The 12,943-nt window shown below is 39.6% G+C and overlaps 2 protein-coding genes across 11 annotated transcripts in view; both read left to right on the top strand.

The window, feature by feature from the left end:
• Positions 1-189: 189 nt before the first annotated feature.
• srsf5a (serine and arginine rich splicing factor 5a) lies at positions 190-4,711 on the top strand. Of its 2 annotated transcripts, none has more exons than XM_039656164.2 (8): positions 190-299; positions 874-1,023; positions 1,106-1,176; positions 1,449-1,580; positions 2,493-2,562; positions 3,727-3,800; positions 3,883-3,990; positions 4,074-4,711. In XM_039656164.2, exons 2-8 carry the CDS (start codon positions 898-900, stop codon positions 4,285-4,287), a joined length of 795 nt encoding a protein of 264 aa, XP_039512098.2. In that variant the 5' UTR covers positions 190-299; positions 874-897; the 3' UTR covers positions 4,288-4,711. The 2 variants fall into 2 exon arrangements, with proteins under 2 accessions (XP_039512098.2, XP_039512099.2); XM_039656165.2 differs by having other exon boundaries at positions 191-299; positions 1,449-1,562.
• A 3,579-nt stretch (positions 4,712-8,290) lies between these two features.
• Positions 8,291-12,943, top strand: part of pacs2 (phosphofurin acidic cluster sorting protein 2) — a 46,975-nt gene continuing 42,322 nt past the window's right edge. For 4 of the 9 annotated variants that reach the window (XM_039656159.2, XM_039656155.2, XM_039656158.2 and 1 more), the window contains exon 1: positions 8,292-8,667. In XM_039656159.2, the coding sequence (XP_039512093.2) occupies positions 8,549-8,667 (119 nt within the window). In that variant the 5' untranslated portion in view covers positions 8,292-8,548. Of the gene's footprint in view, positions 8,668-12,943 lie in introns of all 9 variants that reach the window. The other 5 variants (XM_039656161.2, XM_039656160.2, XM_039656157.2 and 2 more) reach the window with 2 other exon arrangements.

Here is a 12,943-nt window from a genome sequence, read left to right as displayed (position 1 = left end):
TTTAATCGCGTTAAAATACAAAAAGTATAAAGTCTAGCAAATAAATGTCTCCCATGACTTCTGATTAAAAGATATACCTGTTATAACCATATAACTATATACGAAGACGTCGTAAAATGGCCATTTTCAATGTGTTTACGTCTGTCTTTACAGTCTATGCTTTACGTACGCATGCACGAGACGCACGCAATCTCCTCCCATTACCCTCCCCCCTGCGCGTGAACACGCATATAAATGCTTCCGCGCGCGGCCGCGTTCCTCAGTCTCGAGATCAACGCCATTTTGTCCTGCAAGCGGAGGTGAGAGGACGAAGTCGAATTCTTAAAAATACTATTTGTTTTAGATACATTGCTAGTTAATCACTTTGTTTGAGTTTAGTTAAATGCAGATAGAATTCGTTTCAACGGTATTTTGTCCGTTTTTACGGTTTTATTATCGAGTAAATCTTTCTGCGCATGCTGACTAGGCCTCGGCCGCACGCCTGATCCGTCGTGTTCGCCATATTAGTCTTGTTTTATTCTAACTTAATCTTTAAGAATTGATAAATGTAGTAATATATAGCTGCACTGATTTTTGTATTTGTGGTTTGTAACTTATTTGTATACATCCATAACAAATAGAAACGTTAAATCGTTTTTGTTATTTATATTAAAGTTGAAAGACCTAGTGTTACAGAAAACCTTATCAATTTTCGAATCGGTTGTCGTGCCTTTGGGTATTTAGTAATGCTGATACGTGGACATTTATAAATGATTATCCAGTGTTTATGCCGTGTGTGACCAGCAGGGGGACGCACAAATGCACTCTTTCCTGCAGTGTAAAGTACACGTTGCCAGAATGTTGATTAACAGTCCTTTTACCATCTATTCCTAGATTGCCTTGAATCATTTTATCAACATGAGTGGATGTCGCGTGTTCATCGGCCGTCTGAGCCCTCATGCTCGGGAAAGAGATGTGGAGAAGTTCTTCAAAGGATACGGACGAATCAGGGAGATTAACCTGAAAAACGGGTTTGGCTTTGTGGTGAGTATCGACACTCTTGGGGGTCTAATGTGAGGTGGCTGTGAAATGCGTCTCACTGCCCCCTACCGTCTGATTTCCACAGGAGTTTGACGACCACAGGGACGCAGATGACGCAGTGTACGAGCTGAATGGAAAAGAGCTGTGCAGCGAGAGGTAAGACTAAATCCAGAAAGATAGATGTACATGTTAGACTTTATTGTGATATAGGTTTTAGGCTTTAAGATATTGGTCTTCTTGTAAAGATGAGACTTCTCTTTGATCGTGTATGCCTGACTTTTGTAATCATTTAGTCTGTTTAAACTGCCCATGCAAGCTCATGTTTATCTGCCCCCACTTTTGAGTGCAATGTCCACAACTCAATCTAATCGTTAACCAATGCATGAGACCAGTTCCTGGCCTTAATTTTTCTTTTTCATTAACTTCAGGGTGACTATTGAGCATGCCCGCTCTCGCAGGGGAAGAGGTGGTGGCCCAGGCATGGGAGGACGTTTCTCTCCGCGGTTTGGAGGCTATCGCCAGTCCCGCAATGGGGGTTCCAGGTGTGATGTCCCAGCAATGTGAGAGTTAAAACTAGGGGTGTGCAAGAGTATTCGAATTTGAATATTCGATCTGCAATTATTATTCGAAAAATAAAATGCTACAGAATTGTTATGTTGCTTTGCTTGGCCGTAAATGCAGTGAATCCATCAGTCCTAAGCATTAACTCAGTTATAATGAAATGCACTGGGTGGCGCTGTGGAGCGTGTTTAACAAGTTGTTTGTATTTGATAACAATGTAGTCAGCTTAGTTAAGTTTGGAAATAGTTACATGAAAATGATCTTGCTTGCATATTACAAAATGGAACTACGTTTAATCAATAATAAAAGAGTTATCATATCACCACCACAACGAGAAATCACGTGAAATCCAAACAGCAGTCGACAGCTTATCACTGCATTCACGACTGCAGGTAAGCGCAGCTGTACCCTGAGTGAGCTGAGAACTTGTTAGATAGCAAGATATGATGGAGACCTGCTTCAAGTTTCGAGGGAGATGGGTTTAAGAACAGGAAGTTACCTTTGTGTTTCTGCAACGTCTGTCAGCACAGTGTGTTTTCTTACTCGCGCATGTGGATATTGTTTTTCTTATTGAACATGAAATAACAAAATAATGTTTTTTTTTTGTGCTGCTTTATATTTTGTTTACACATTTAAATATTTTCAACGTAAAGAAAACCTTAAGATTTAACGTAAACTTGGTGTGTATATTGCCTTATCTTAAGCCTGTTCAAAAACGGGGATAGAAACTTAAAAAAAACGTAAACTTATAAAATAACGTTTTATTAAACGTCATTTAAATAAGCAAATATTTGATTTGTTTTTAGGCCAAAAATTCTAGTACAATATTTTTGAAAAATGCCCATCCCTAGTTATCACGTGTGGTTTGTTCGGATACAGTTCAAAAGAATTAACCTCTGCCCCTTTCTTAGGTATGGACCACCAGTGCGCACGGAGCACAGAATCATTGTGGAGAACCTCTCCTCTCGAATCAGCTGGCAGGTGAGCATCCCAAGCGGTAGCAGCAGAGTGGCGTAGCAGCCTGCTGTTGTAGCGTTTCACCCCTGCAATTCTCTTGCCTTTGACATCAGTACAAGCACACAAACTATTAGTTATCTGTTACTGTTAAACTGGAAGTAGAATTTCCTCTTCACCTCAGCCAAACCTTGCATAAGTAAAAAAAAACACAAAAAAAAAACACAAAAAAAAAAAACAATGATGAATTGAATGCTGAAAGGTTCTCTAACCCAGACCCATGTTTTTCAAACCTTTTCTTTAACAGCTGTGCTCTGGTATTCTTTAATTGGAGTTGCATGCACAGCCTGCGAGGTGCATAGCGCCCTCCCCTGGTTGTGTTCTGAATAGTGTCCCTCTGGTGCCTCACCCGACACGCAGTGTCTGCTGGTCTAAGTCTTGGCTGGGTCCGTAGCGCCAGACAGAGCCGTAGCACAGGATAGCCTTATAGGAGCTGGGTAGCCGCTCTCTGGAGGGTCTGTGATGTCAGATCTGCTCCATCCTCCCGATCTGCTGTTTGGGTCTTATTCTGTTGGTGCTGAAGCGGGGAGGGGTGCAGGGTTTTGGCCCCTCCCCCATCCTCTCTCTCTCTGGTGGGGTCCGTTCTTACGGAGGCCGGATGGGTCGAGTCCGAGGTCGTTTTAACGCTTCATTGCTTCCGTTTGCTATTTGGACAAGTGGCTCTTTGCTAATGCCTTCTGTGGTTTGGAACGGTAAGTAGCTCATCACACTGGATAGTTACACGGTAAAGAGGGTTCTGTCACTTTAAATCTGGAGTTAGTTGTAAATGGAGAAAGATGCTACAGATTTCCGGTAGGTAGTTTTGAGACTTGCACAAAAAAACTACTTAACATCATGAGAAGAATCAGGAACTAGCTTAGTCAGGCGTGTCTCCATCTGAGGGCTTTGCTTCCTGCTGTTTCACACTATCTAAAAGTCTCGTGTTGGCAAACGCTCTGGTAGTTTTAAAACTGGGACAGATCCACAGGTAAGACATCTGTTGGGAGTTTTCTACAGGTGCGCCAGTGCACAATTTAGAGCAGATGCTGCAGACTGCAGTGTGTATTTAAAGTGGGTGCTAAACTGCAGTGTGACTCAGTGCTTTTAAGTTTCGTAAAAACATGCCATTAAGTGCTTTTTGCTTTCCTGCAGGATCTGAAGGACTTGATGAGGAAGGTGGGAGAAGTGACCTTTGTGGATGCACACAGGACCAATAAGAATGAAGGGTAAGATGTTGTACACAAACCACACAAGACTGTTCTGACTGTCACGTGCTTGTTACTGAGTGTGCCCTGATTTGTTGTACAGGGTGGTGGAGTTTGCTTCGCACAGTGATATGAAGAATGCCATCGAGAAGCTGGATGGAACAGATCTGAATGGGCGCAAGCTCAAGCTGTATGAGGATCGCAAGAGGAAGTATGTAACAGGCAATCGCACTTGACTTCACACTAAAATTCGCTCTGTCACAAAATCTTAACCCATTTCTCTTCTCTCCACAGTCGTAGCAGGAGTCGTTCCCGCAGCAGGAGCAGCTCCCGTTCCCGTTCACCCAGTCGGAGTCGCACCCCTGAGCGTGGAAGCAAGCGCTCTCGCAGCCGCTCAGTCAGTCGCACCCCAGAGAAGAATACCAGCAACCGCTCTCCTTCCCGCTCTCCGTCTCCTCCGAGGAAACAGAGCCGCTCCCGATCTGCCTCTGCAGAGAGTCAGCACTGAAAGTAACTGTGTGTGTGTGTGTGTGTGTGTGTGTGTGTGTGAGAGAGAGAGAGAGAGAGTGAGCTTTTTTCACTTATTAATGTGGCATCTCATTGTGCTACTGTAGTGTAAATTACTGACTGAGTTGAATGGATGAATGTGTATGAAGATGTTTTGATTTATTTCTAATGCTAATGAGCTGGGTGGGTTTAAATGATAATGGAAAGGGTTAAGACTAGATATTTTTCACAAATGTCTCATTTTGTTTTCTATTTTTATTTGATCAATATCAGTCCTGGAGTACTTCTGTAGAGAACTTAAATGTATGTGAGTTTTGTTTCTCAAACTCGCCTGTTAATTTGTTTTTGAGTCTTTATGGTCGTTCAACAGAAGGTTATGCCTGTATATACACTCTGGAATAAAGTATATTGGTATTTGGCAGAGAGATAGTGTGTGTTCCTAATGCCCCCTAATGCCGTGTGTTGATGTTGATTAGCTCTGCATCGTTTAGAAACAGTAAATTTTAATGTTCATTTTCTATGAAAAACTTTTGCCATCTAATTTGGATGGAAAATGTGATGCTTTGCAGATTTTCAGCTCAGTCCACTAGGTGATGCTGTTTCATAGCTTGCAAAAACAATTCAAGATGAGATGACGGATCTTCCCATGGTAATTTATTAAAAATAAAGCTTGGTTTGGGTGACTAAGAGAGAAATTGAATTTCAAAGGTTTGACTTTGAATTAAATGCAAGATCCACTTTTCCAGAGGATTGTGCTAACTATTTGAAAGTGATTAAGAGCGAAACTAAAGGCTTTTTTTTTTTTTTTTGAGAATCAATACTTTTCCCTGCTAGGGCCTCAAAATGTACACAACACAGAACCTGGGTTTATTTATTCAGTCAATACGATATGAGAAGCACTTAAACTGCATTTCATAAATTGATCTGTCGCTATGAGGATCCTGGAAACCAATATATTCTCTGAAACCACTGATTGAGGGGTAATATTTCTTCTGCCATGTCTACGGACTAAACGCCCTCCCTCTATGCATCAACCAATCTGTTTTGGCCCCCTTTTTACTCATAAAACTGGTGTCCTCGGTGCACAGCGACGCTCTTATTCTCAAGGACAAAAAGATAAAAATCAAACTACTGTAGTAACCCTTTCTAGTTCTTTAAAGAGGTTTAACAATTTATGGAGGACAGAGGGCACATCACAAAGGACTTAAGGGAAAAATACATAATAAAAACGCATTGAACGAGGTTCTACCAGACATTTACTCAGCACGTTCACACCAAGACAACCGGCGATTCCCTTGTTGTGAACACTCCAACACGTCATTACACTGTACTCCAATGGTTTTACCCCAGCACACTAGAAATTGTGATCAAAATAGCAATCGGTTTATCAAGTGGAAAAATCATTGCGTCCTCGGTCACGCGTAGGCTACACAAAGCAATGAGCATACACCCTCTAACGCAACTAGAACATACACACTAATGTACGCACACAACTCAAATAATTAAATAAACACTTCCCCGTTTTGCTTTCCAGAAACATGACCCTGCCCTGAGGTCTAGGGAAAGGAATCAGCCGTCCCGAATGGTCCATAGAGAGAGCACGTGCTGTTTCTCCGCGTTATTCCCGTGATCCCGTCCCGCTGCCACAACAATTATCACAGTGATACTGGCGTTAATTAGTCCTCTTTCAGGAATCTTCTCTTTAGGAATCAGATTTCCAAGAAATTAGTAACGTACAGATGAGTATGAGTAAAATGCACAAATAGCGTAGACAGGTGAACTGTTTATTTGGGAACTGGAACTGGAACTGGAACTGGGGTGCGTTTCCCGGAAACATCATTAGACAACTGCGGTCGCAAATGCCGTCGTTATCTGTATAGTTAGTTTGACATGTGGACTAAATAAATCCTTATCTTAAGCAAAATAAGCAAGCTGACATTTAGTAGGCTACAACCTGTGTCTTTTATTTAGAATAGCCTACATACAAATGTCATTTACGTCTGAGTTTGTCGAGAGATTTTGACCGGTTTCAACCGTTTTTGAAGACTGCGCATGTGCAACTATGTAAGAATAAGCCTATGATTGAATCTGGAAATAATGTGATCTGATTTGAAGAAATTCAAATATTCATCAGATGCCATGTCTGTAATTTATATCAAAACATCTAGCATTAATTCGAACTCAAACAGTTTCATTAAAATCCAGAGCCGGATTAGTACCCCAAGGGACCCTGCCCTGGGCAATGAAGCTCATGGGCGCCCCTCCCATACCTGACAACTGCAACCTCTAAAGGAGGTGTGACAACCAGCAAAGGCAGCTGACCTTCGCACAACCAGACACACACAAAGGTCCACCGGGTGTGGGATTTTACATGCCAAATCACTATTGGTCAAAAGATGAATGACTAGTTCACAAGAGTATAGTTCACAATTATCCCAAGGCATGTGGCTCAAGAGACTATATTGTTCATTTAAACTCACCAATTGGTGATGTATTGCATTACTCTCTAAAAAAGTGACTAATTGCATTGGTTACTGTCATGCTAACTGCTAAGTAATGCATTTCTTTACGTTTGCATTACTTTTTCTCACAGGATTTGTTTGTTTGTTTTTAATAAAAAAGGTTTCTTTTGGCAAATGTAAAGGCCCTTTCACACCACAAGTGAAATGAATAGGAAGTGGCTAAAGGAAATGCAAATTCACACCTACATTCAGCTGTGCTGCCATTAGTTTTCATTTTTTATTAATTTTGAGGAATACTAAATCTATTTTTGTGCAAGTGACAGGAGTATAATAAATGGAAAAACAAAGTAACTTGAGTTAGCCTACTTGAAAAAGCTATTTGTGAATTATAAATTTATAATTAGCGGTAATGTGTCACTTGGAATAGTAATCAATGCTTATTTTTACGCCACAGAATGAAAAATAAAAAAGGTAATTGCAACTTTTTATCTCGTAATTCTGAGAAATAAAGTCAGAATTGCGAGATAAAAAGTTGCAATTTCCTTTTTATTTTTTTATTTATAAAGTCAGAATTGCTTGATATAAAGTCGCAATTTCATGTTATAAAGTCATAATTGCGAGATATAAATTCACAACTGCATGTTATAAAGTCAGAAATGCATGATATTAAGTCGAAATTGCGTGTTGTAAAGTCAGAATTGTGAGATATAAACTATTCTTAGGGGAAAAAAGTTAGACTTTTTTCCCCTTATAATTGGCCCGATAACTTGTAATTGCGAGTTTATATCTCACAATTCTGAGAAAAGAATTTTTGGATAAAAAGTCGAAATTGTCTTTTTTCACAGTTGCAACTTTATTTCTCAGAATTGTGACTTTATTTATCACAATTCTGACTTCATATCTCGCAATTGTGAGAAAAAGTCACAATTAAACAGTCGCAATTGTGAGAAAAAGTCACAATTATTAATATTTTTTTATTCGGTGGCGGAAACAAGCTTCCATAGTAATCTGGTTAAGTAACTCACGTTACTTGTAATGCGTTACCTTCAAAACTGATTGCCATTAAAGAATGCTATTATAAAATGAGTGTAAATGATGTTCAGGATACTGGAGTTTTTAACTACATAGTTTATGTATGTTGACACATTTAGCCAACAGTATAATATAATATAATTAATATAATATAATAGATTCGACATTAACATGCATTATTGTGATTTATAAATATTGTATCTGGACCAACTTCATTTTACATGCAGTAGATACAGTAAATGTTTCATGCATGCGTTGTTATGTTTCAGAATATCAGATTTCATGTGCTTAAAACAGTCACATAACAGAGTAGGCCATGCTTAAATGTCCAGTAGCCTACTTGCAAGCTCTATAATAATGTACTTCAACTGTACCCAACTATCATGATGTGACCGCTTGTTTATAAACAGAACTAAGTACTTAGTCTAGTTGTCCCGTTATTTAATACTGACCATCCCGAGTGTGCAAGAGCGCAGATGCGCCAGTCGCGGGGTCACGTGACTTCCTGCGGCGAGTGACTGCTGCTGCAGTTTCTTGTCGCGAGCGCTCAGTGCACGGTGTGGAGATTCCGAACCACATCGGCATGAAGCTGCACGCACACACCGCACGCGAATCGCCACGCCACCCGTGAACGGTAAGGCGTCTCCGTAGGGCAGCGGATTTACACCCGTTTTAGCGGAGGTGGGGATTAAGATCCAGCGCGATCCAGAGGGAGAAGTTTGCTCACTGCGTCGGGTGGAGGAGGTGAACGGGACACCAGCAGCGAGCATGGCGGAAAGAAGTGGACGGTTGAGCTTCCCTGGCAGCGGTGCGCTGAACAGACCGGTTCCTATGAACCTGTTCGCCACCTGGGAGATAGACGGCTCGTCTCCCAACTGCATTCCCAGGTGAGAGCCATGTGTGATCGCTCGGACTCCCAGGTGGGCTGTTTGTCAGCGGGCAGGCAGGTGCACGGCGGCAGGGAGTGGTGTGCGTGTGTGTGTGTGTCTGTCTGTGTGTTTTAGACAGAGAAAGGGTGTGTGAACTAGTTACTCTGTCATTGTGGTGCACTGATCGACCGCGTCTGATTGGACCGATGTCAGCATCGGATCAAGGTGGCACAAATCCAGTGATGTTCTGCTGATTAAGGAACGCTTTACTGTCATTCACCAGCATTAGTCTAAGTGTAAAAATGTGACCCGGTTGTCAGTAGTTTTAAGTGCTGCGTATTATTTATTATTATTGATTAATCATTAATGTCCTTGCATGGCGCGGACCTGGGGGGTTTGACAGTTCTTTTCGGTCTGCGAACACAAACAAAACTCCCTTGCCATTGTGACGTCAGGGTTCCACTCTCGCGCCGCGCTCGGGTGAGGTGGCACGCGCGGTTTCGCCGGAGGGGTCGAGCTGTCATCAACGCGGACCGAGTTCGTGCCAATAAACCAGTGAATCTATCCACTAGATGCACTGCAACCAGAAACATAATGTTCGGAGTGACCCAGATATTCAGAAACAGCTGTTTGAGTCATCAAATTTCCTTTCTTTCTTTCTTTCTTTCTTTCTTTCTTTCTTTCTTTCTTTCTTTCTTTCTTTCTTTCTTTCTTTCTTTCTTTCTTTCTTTCTATCTATCTATCTATCTATCTATCTAATGAAACAGAGCTTGCTGTGTATGCGTTTTGTTTCTGTCCTATAAACTGTTATGGGTGGTGTCCGCAATTGACCTTAAAGAGTTCACCCCATAGGTTCACTCTTAAAAGGAGAAAATGCCGTCATTATTTACTCAACCTCATCACTTCCAGGAGAAAGCTGGAGCTTTCAAGCTTCAAAAGATATAATAAATCTCTGTGAAGAAGATTACAAGTCTTCTGAAGCCATGAGGAGCGGTTCAAAATGAAAGTCATTATTCACTGAACAAATAATGTCTTTTCAATGAATCAGCTGATTGAATGAGTTCACAAAACCAGTGTTTTTTGTTTGTTCACCATTTAGATTGATTCAGTTCTTCACCGACTTAAAGGGTTAGTTCACCCGAAAAAAAATCGAATTATCCGATAATTTACTCACCCTCAAGCCATCTTGAATGTGACTTTCTTCTTTCAGTCATACACAATCCTTACCAAGTTATAATGTCCGGGATCTTCCAAGCTTTGTAATGGGAGTGAATGGTACCTTGTTTTTTTAAGCACAAAAAAGCACATCCATTCATCATAAAAGAAATCTGCATTGCTACAGAAAAATGTCCATACAGATCTAATTATATAATGTTTTAATTATGGATAATTTTCTTACAAAAATGCATCGCTTCACATCAAAAGGCCTTTATCATGGAGTCGTATGGATTACTTTTATGATGGATGGATTGATTACTTGGATGGATGGATGGTTCAAAAAACGAGGTACCATTCACTCATTATAAAGCTCGGAAGAGCCAGGATATTTTTTTAATATAACTCCTGTTATACACCACATATACACCTGGGTGACATATACAGTCATATGGGTTGAGGGTGAGTAAATTATGGGATAATTTAAAACTAACCCTTTAATGGTCCAGTTTCAGTAGATAACATCTCATTGAGGGGGACACATTTTTTCAGTGAAAAACAACTTCTCATACAAAGATTAGATTTGATTTATTTTATGGTGCTTTTTGTCATTTTGGCTTTTTACTCTAAGCATAATATCACAGGTGACCTAATAAAGCCAGATCAGAGCTGTCACTAGACTTTTATTTCAATGAAAAAAAAAAAAATCAAATAGGTTTTGAACTACATGAGGGTGAGATATTACAAAATGTTCTTTTTACCGTGACCTACCCCTTTAAAATAGTCTGAACTGGAGCAAATGGTGGAGAGGAGGGTGGGGAATAAAGAGGGAGAGATGTGCCTTATGAATTCTTGATCATAATAAAAGATTCACAACTGTACCACAGACACATTTTCCCTCGGGCCCTTTGTCTGCTCGCTGTATGTGTGTGAGGAGCACGACATTTGACCGTAGAATTCCTTCAGTTAATTATGTGTTAATTTAAAGGCCTGTTCTGCGCACATCATTAAAGCTGAGAGTAGAATCTGAGAGAAATGACTCATCTTATCACAATGAGACACACTCATACATCCCTGTCTTAAAAATTAAATTAAATTCAGCTTTTACTGGGCTAATTAATGAGCTACAGCAGCTGCTTTTTGAACTAATTTCCCCTGTGGGCTTCAACTGCAGTGGGTGTGGCCTTGTCTGGAGATACTGTCTGATTGGCTATGTCTGATGTGTTGGGCGTGTCCCCAAAATAGCACTGGTGAAATATTAAATATTGTATATTTTGTTTATTCACCAGCTTTCTGGTCAATTTTTTATTCATTGATGTTCTGTTATTGTTAGCTAAAATGTAAATATTGTGTTTCGTTAATTAAAATTAAAATAATTAAAATTAGAAATGTTGACTTGGCAACTTACTAACTTATTTTAACTAAGCTTAATACAAAAGCACACAATTACTAAATCATAAGCTAAATGATTCAAATGAAACCAAAAATGTAAAATAAATTTTTCAAAATATTAGTAAATACTGAAACAACTATACCAAATATAAAAAAAACACACAACTTTACGTGTGTATTTTGTATTTTTTATGACAGAACATGTGCTTTTGTGTTTGTTCATCTCTTTTGCTTATTTTGTAGTTGAGTGTCTTATGGATGTTACGTGAATGAGCATTTTGAAGAGAGATTCTTTTATTACAACCTCTAAATTTATGTCCTCTATAGATAGTGTGATCCGTCATCAGCTTCATGCTATTCCTCAAGTGTTTGTGGTGGGCTGAAACGCAGATCTGCATGCAGTTGTTTTGAATGCAAGTTCAAGCTGTTGATCTCCTCTGGTGTTTGATTGTTTCAGTGAAGAAGAGCATGATTGAATTTGTGTTGAATGACTATCCTGATTCAGCTTTACATGCTGCAAAATAGGTCACAATATAGTCTGAAGGCTGTGTGATTATCGTGTGTTATGGCAGATTTGATCGATTTAAAGGGGCTTAATATTAGTTCACTGTAGCTGCCATAATCCTCACGTTCAGTTAAGCTGTCACATTCTGACTGGTTGAGTCCTGCTGCAGGGAATGAAACCCAGAGGTAAATGAATACTATGAGACACAGGAATGTAAACCACAATTTCAACAGCAAAAGTAGAAAAGCCAATCCACTTCTGCCTTGTTATTCATTCGGGTTTCAGTCCAACATGTGAAGTTTGTTAAATTTTGAATGTTGTTTTTTTTTGAAGCTATTGAAGGATTTTTGAAACTATTCAAAATAAATAAATAAAATAAAATGAATATTAGATGCAAAACTACTTATTAGAATTACTAAAAGTGACATAATAAATAATGACAGGTGCGTGTGTATACATTTATAAATTAGAGCCAGACCGATATATCGGCAGGCCGATATTATCGGCCGATATTAGGCATTTTCCAAACTATCGGTATCGGCAGTTATAATGGTCGATTAATGAATATTTCTAAAATAAAAACAGACGAAACACGCTTGAACTATGTCATGAGTTGGTCACGAGACATAAAAGAACTACTAAAAGAACATCCCCATCAGTTCTCTTAACTCAAATAAGCATGACAAAATTTGTGACTATCATGTCCAGTTTTGCTGCTGTTAAATAAGCCGAGAGTGAAGCGGAATTAGCTAGTAATAGTTATGTTACGTTGTTGCAGTGTAGTTGACTGACTGTCCTTTTAACTTTTGACAATGTGACTGAAGTATTTCTTTAATAGCGTGTGACAGTTATAGCAATGAGACGCATCATCTCTCCTTGGCCTGTTATATTGAAAATGTATGTTTTACAATTTGCAGTATGACATTATCCATTGCTAAATTATGGCTCATCATAGACTAGCTAGCCACAAAGCTAGCTAACCCCACTATCATCAGTGTGTTCTGTTGTGACAATAAAAGAAACAAGTTTCTTTTTAAAATGCATTATCATATTATTTTAGTTAACACTCATAAATAACCACAAATACCTAATGTTAGGGAAATCTGTTAATGTTTTGTTGCTCTATACTCCTTATTCACGGCAACGTCATCTTTGATTTTTAATGAGAATGTAAGCGAGGCTGTGAGGGCTAGACATGCATCTCTTCAATGGGCTGTACTGTTATTTAAAGTTTTCGTTTTG

The sequence above is a fragment of the Pimephales promelas genome, chromosome 11 (assembly GCF_988280905.1).
Source record: "Pimephales promelas chromosome 11, fPimPro1.hap1.1, whole genome shotgun sequence".
NCBI lineage: Eukaryota > Metazoa > Chordata > Actinopteri > Cypriniformes > Leuciscidae > Pimephales > Pimephales promelas.
This window is presented reverse-complemented; position numbering and strand designations above follow the sequence as displayed.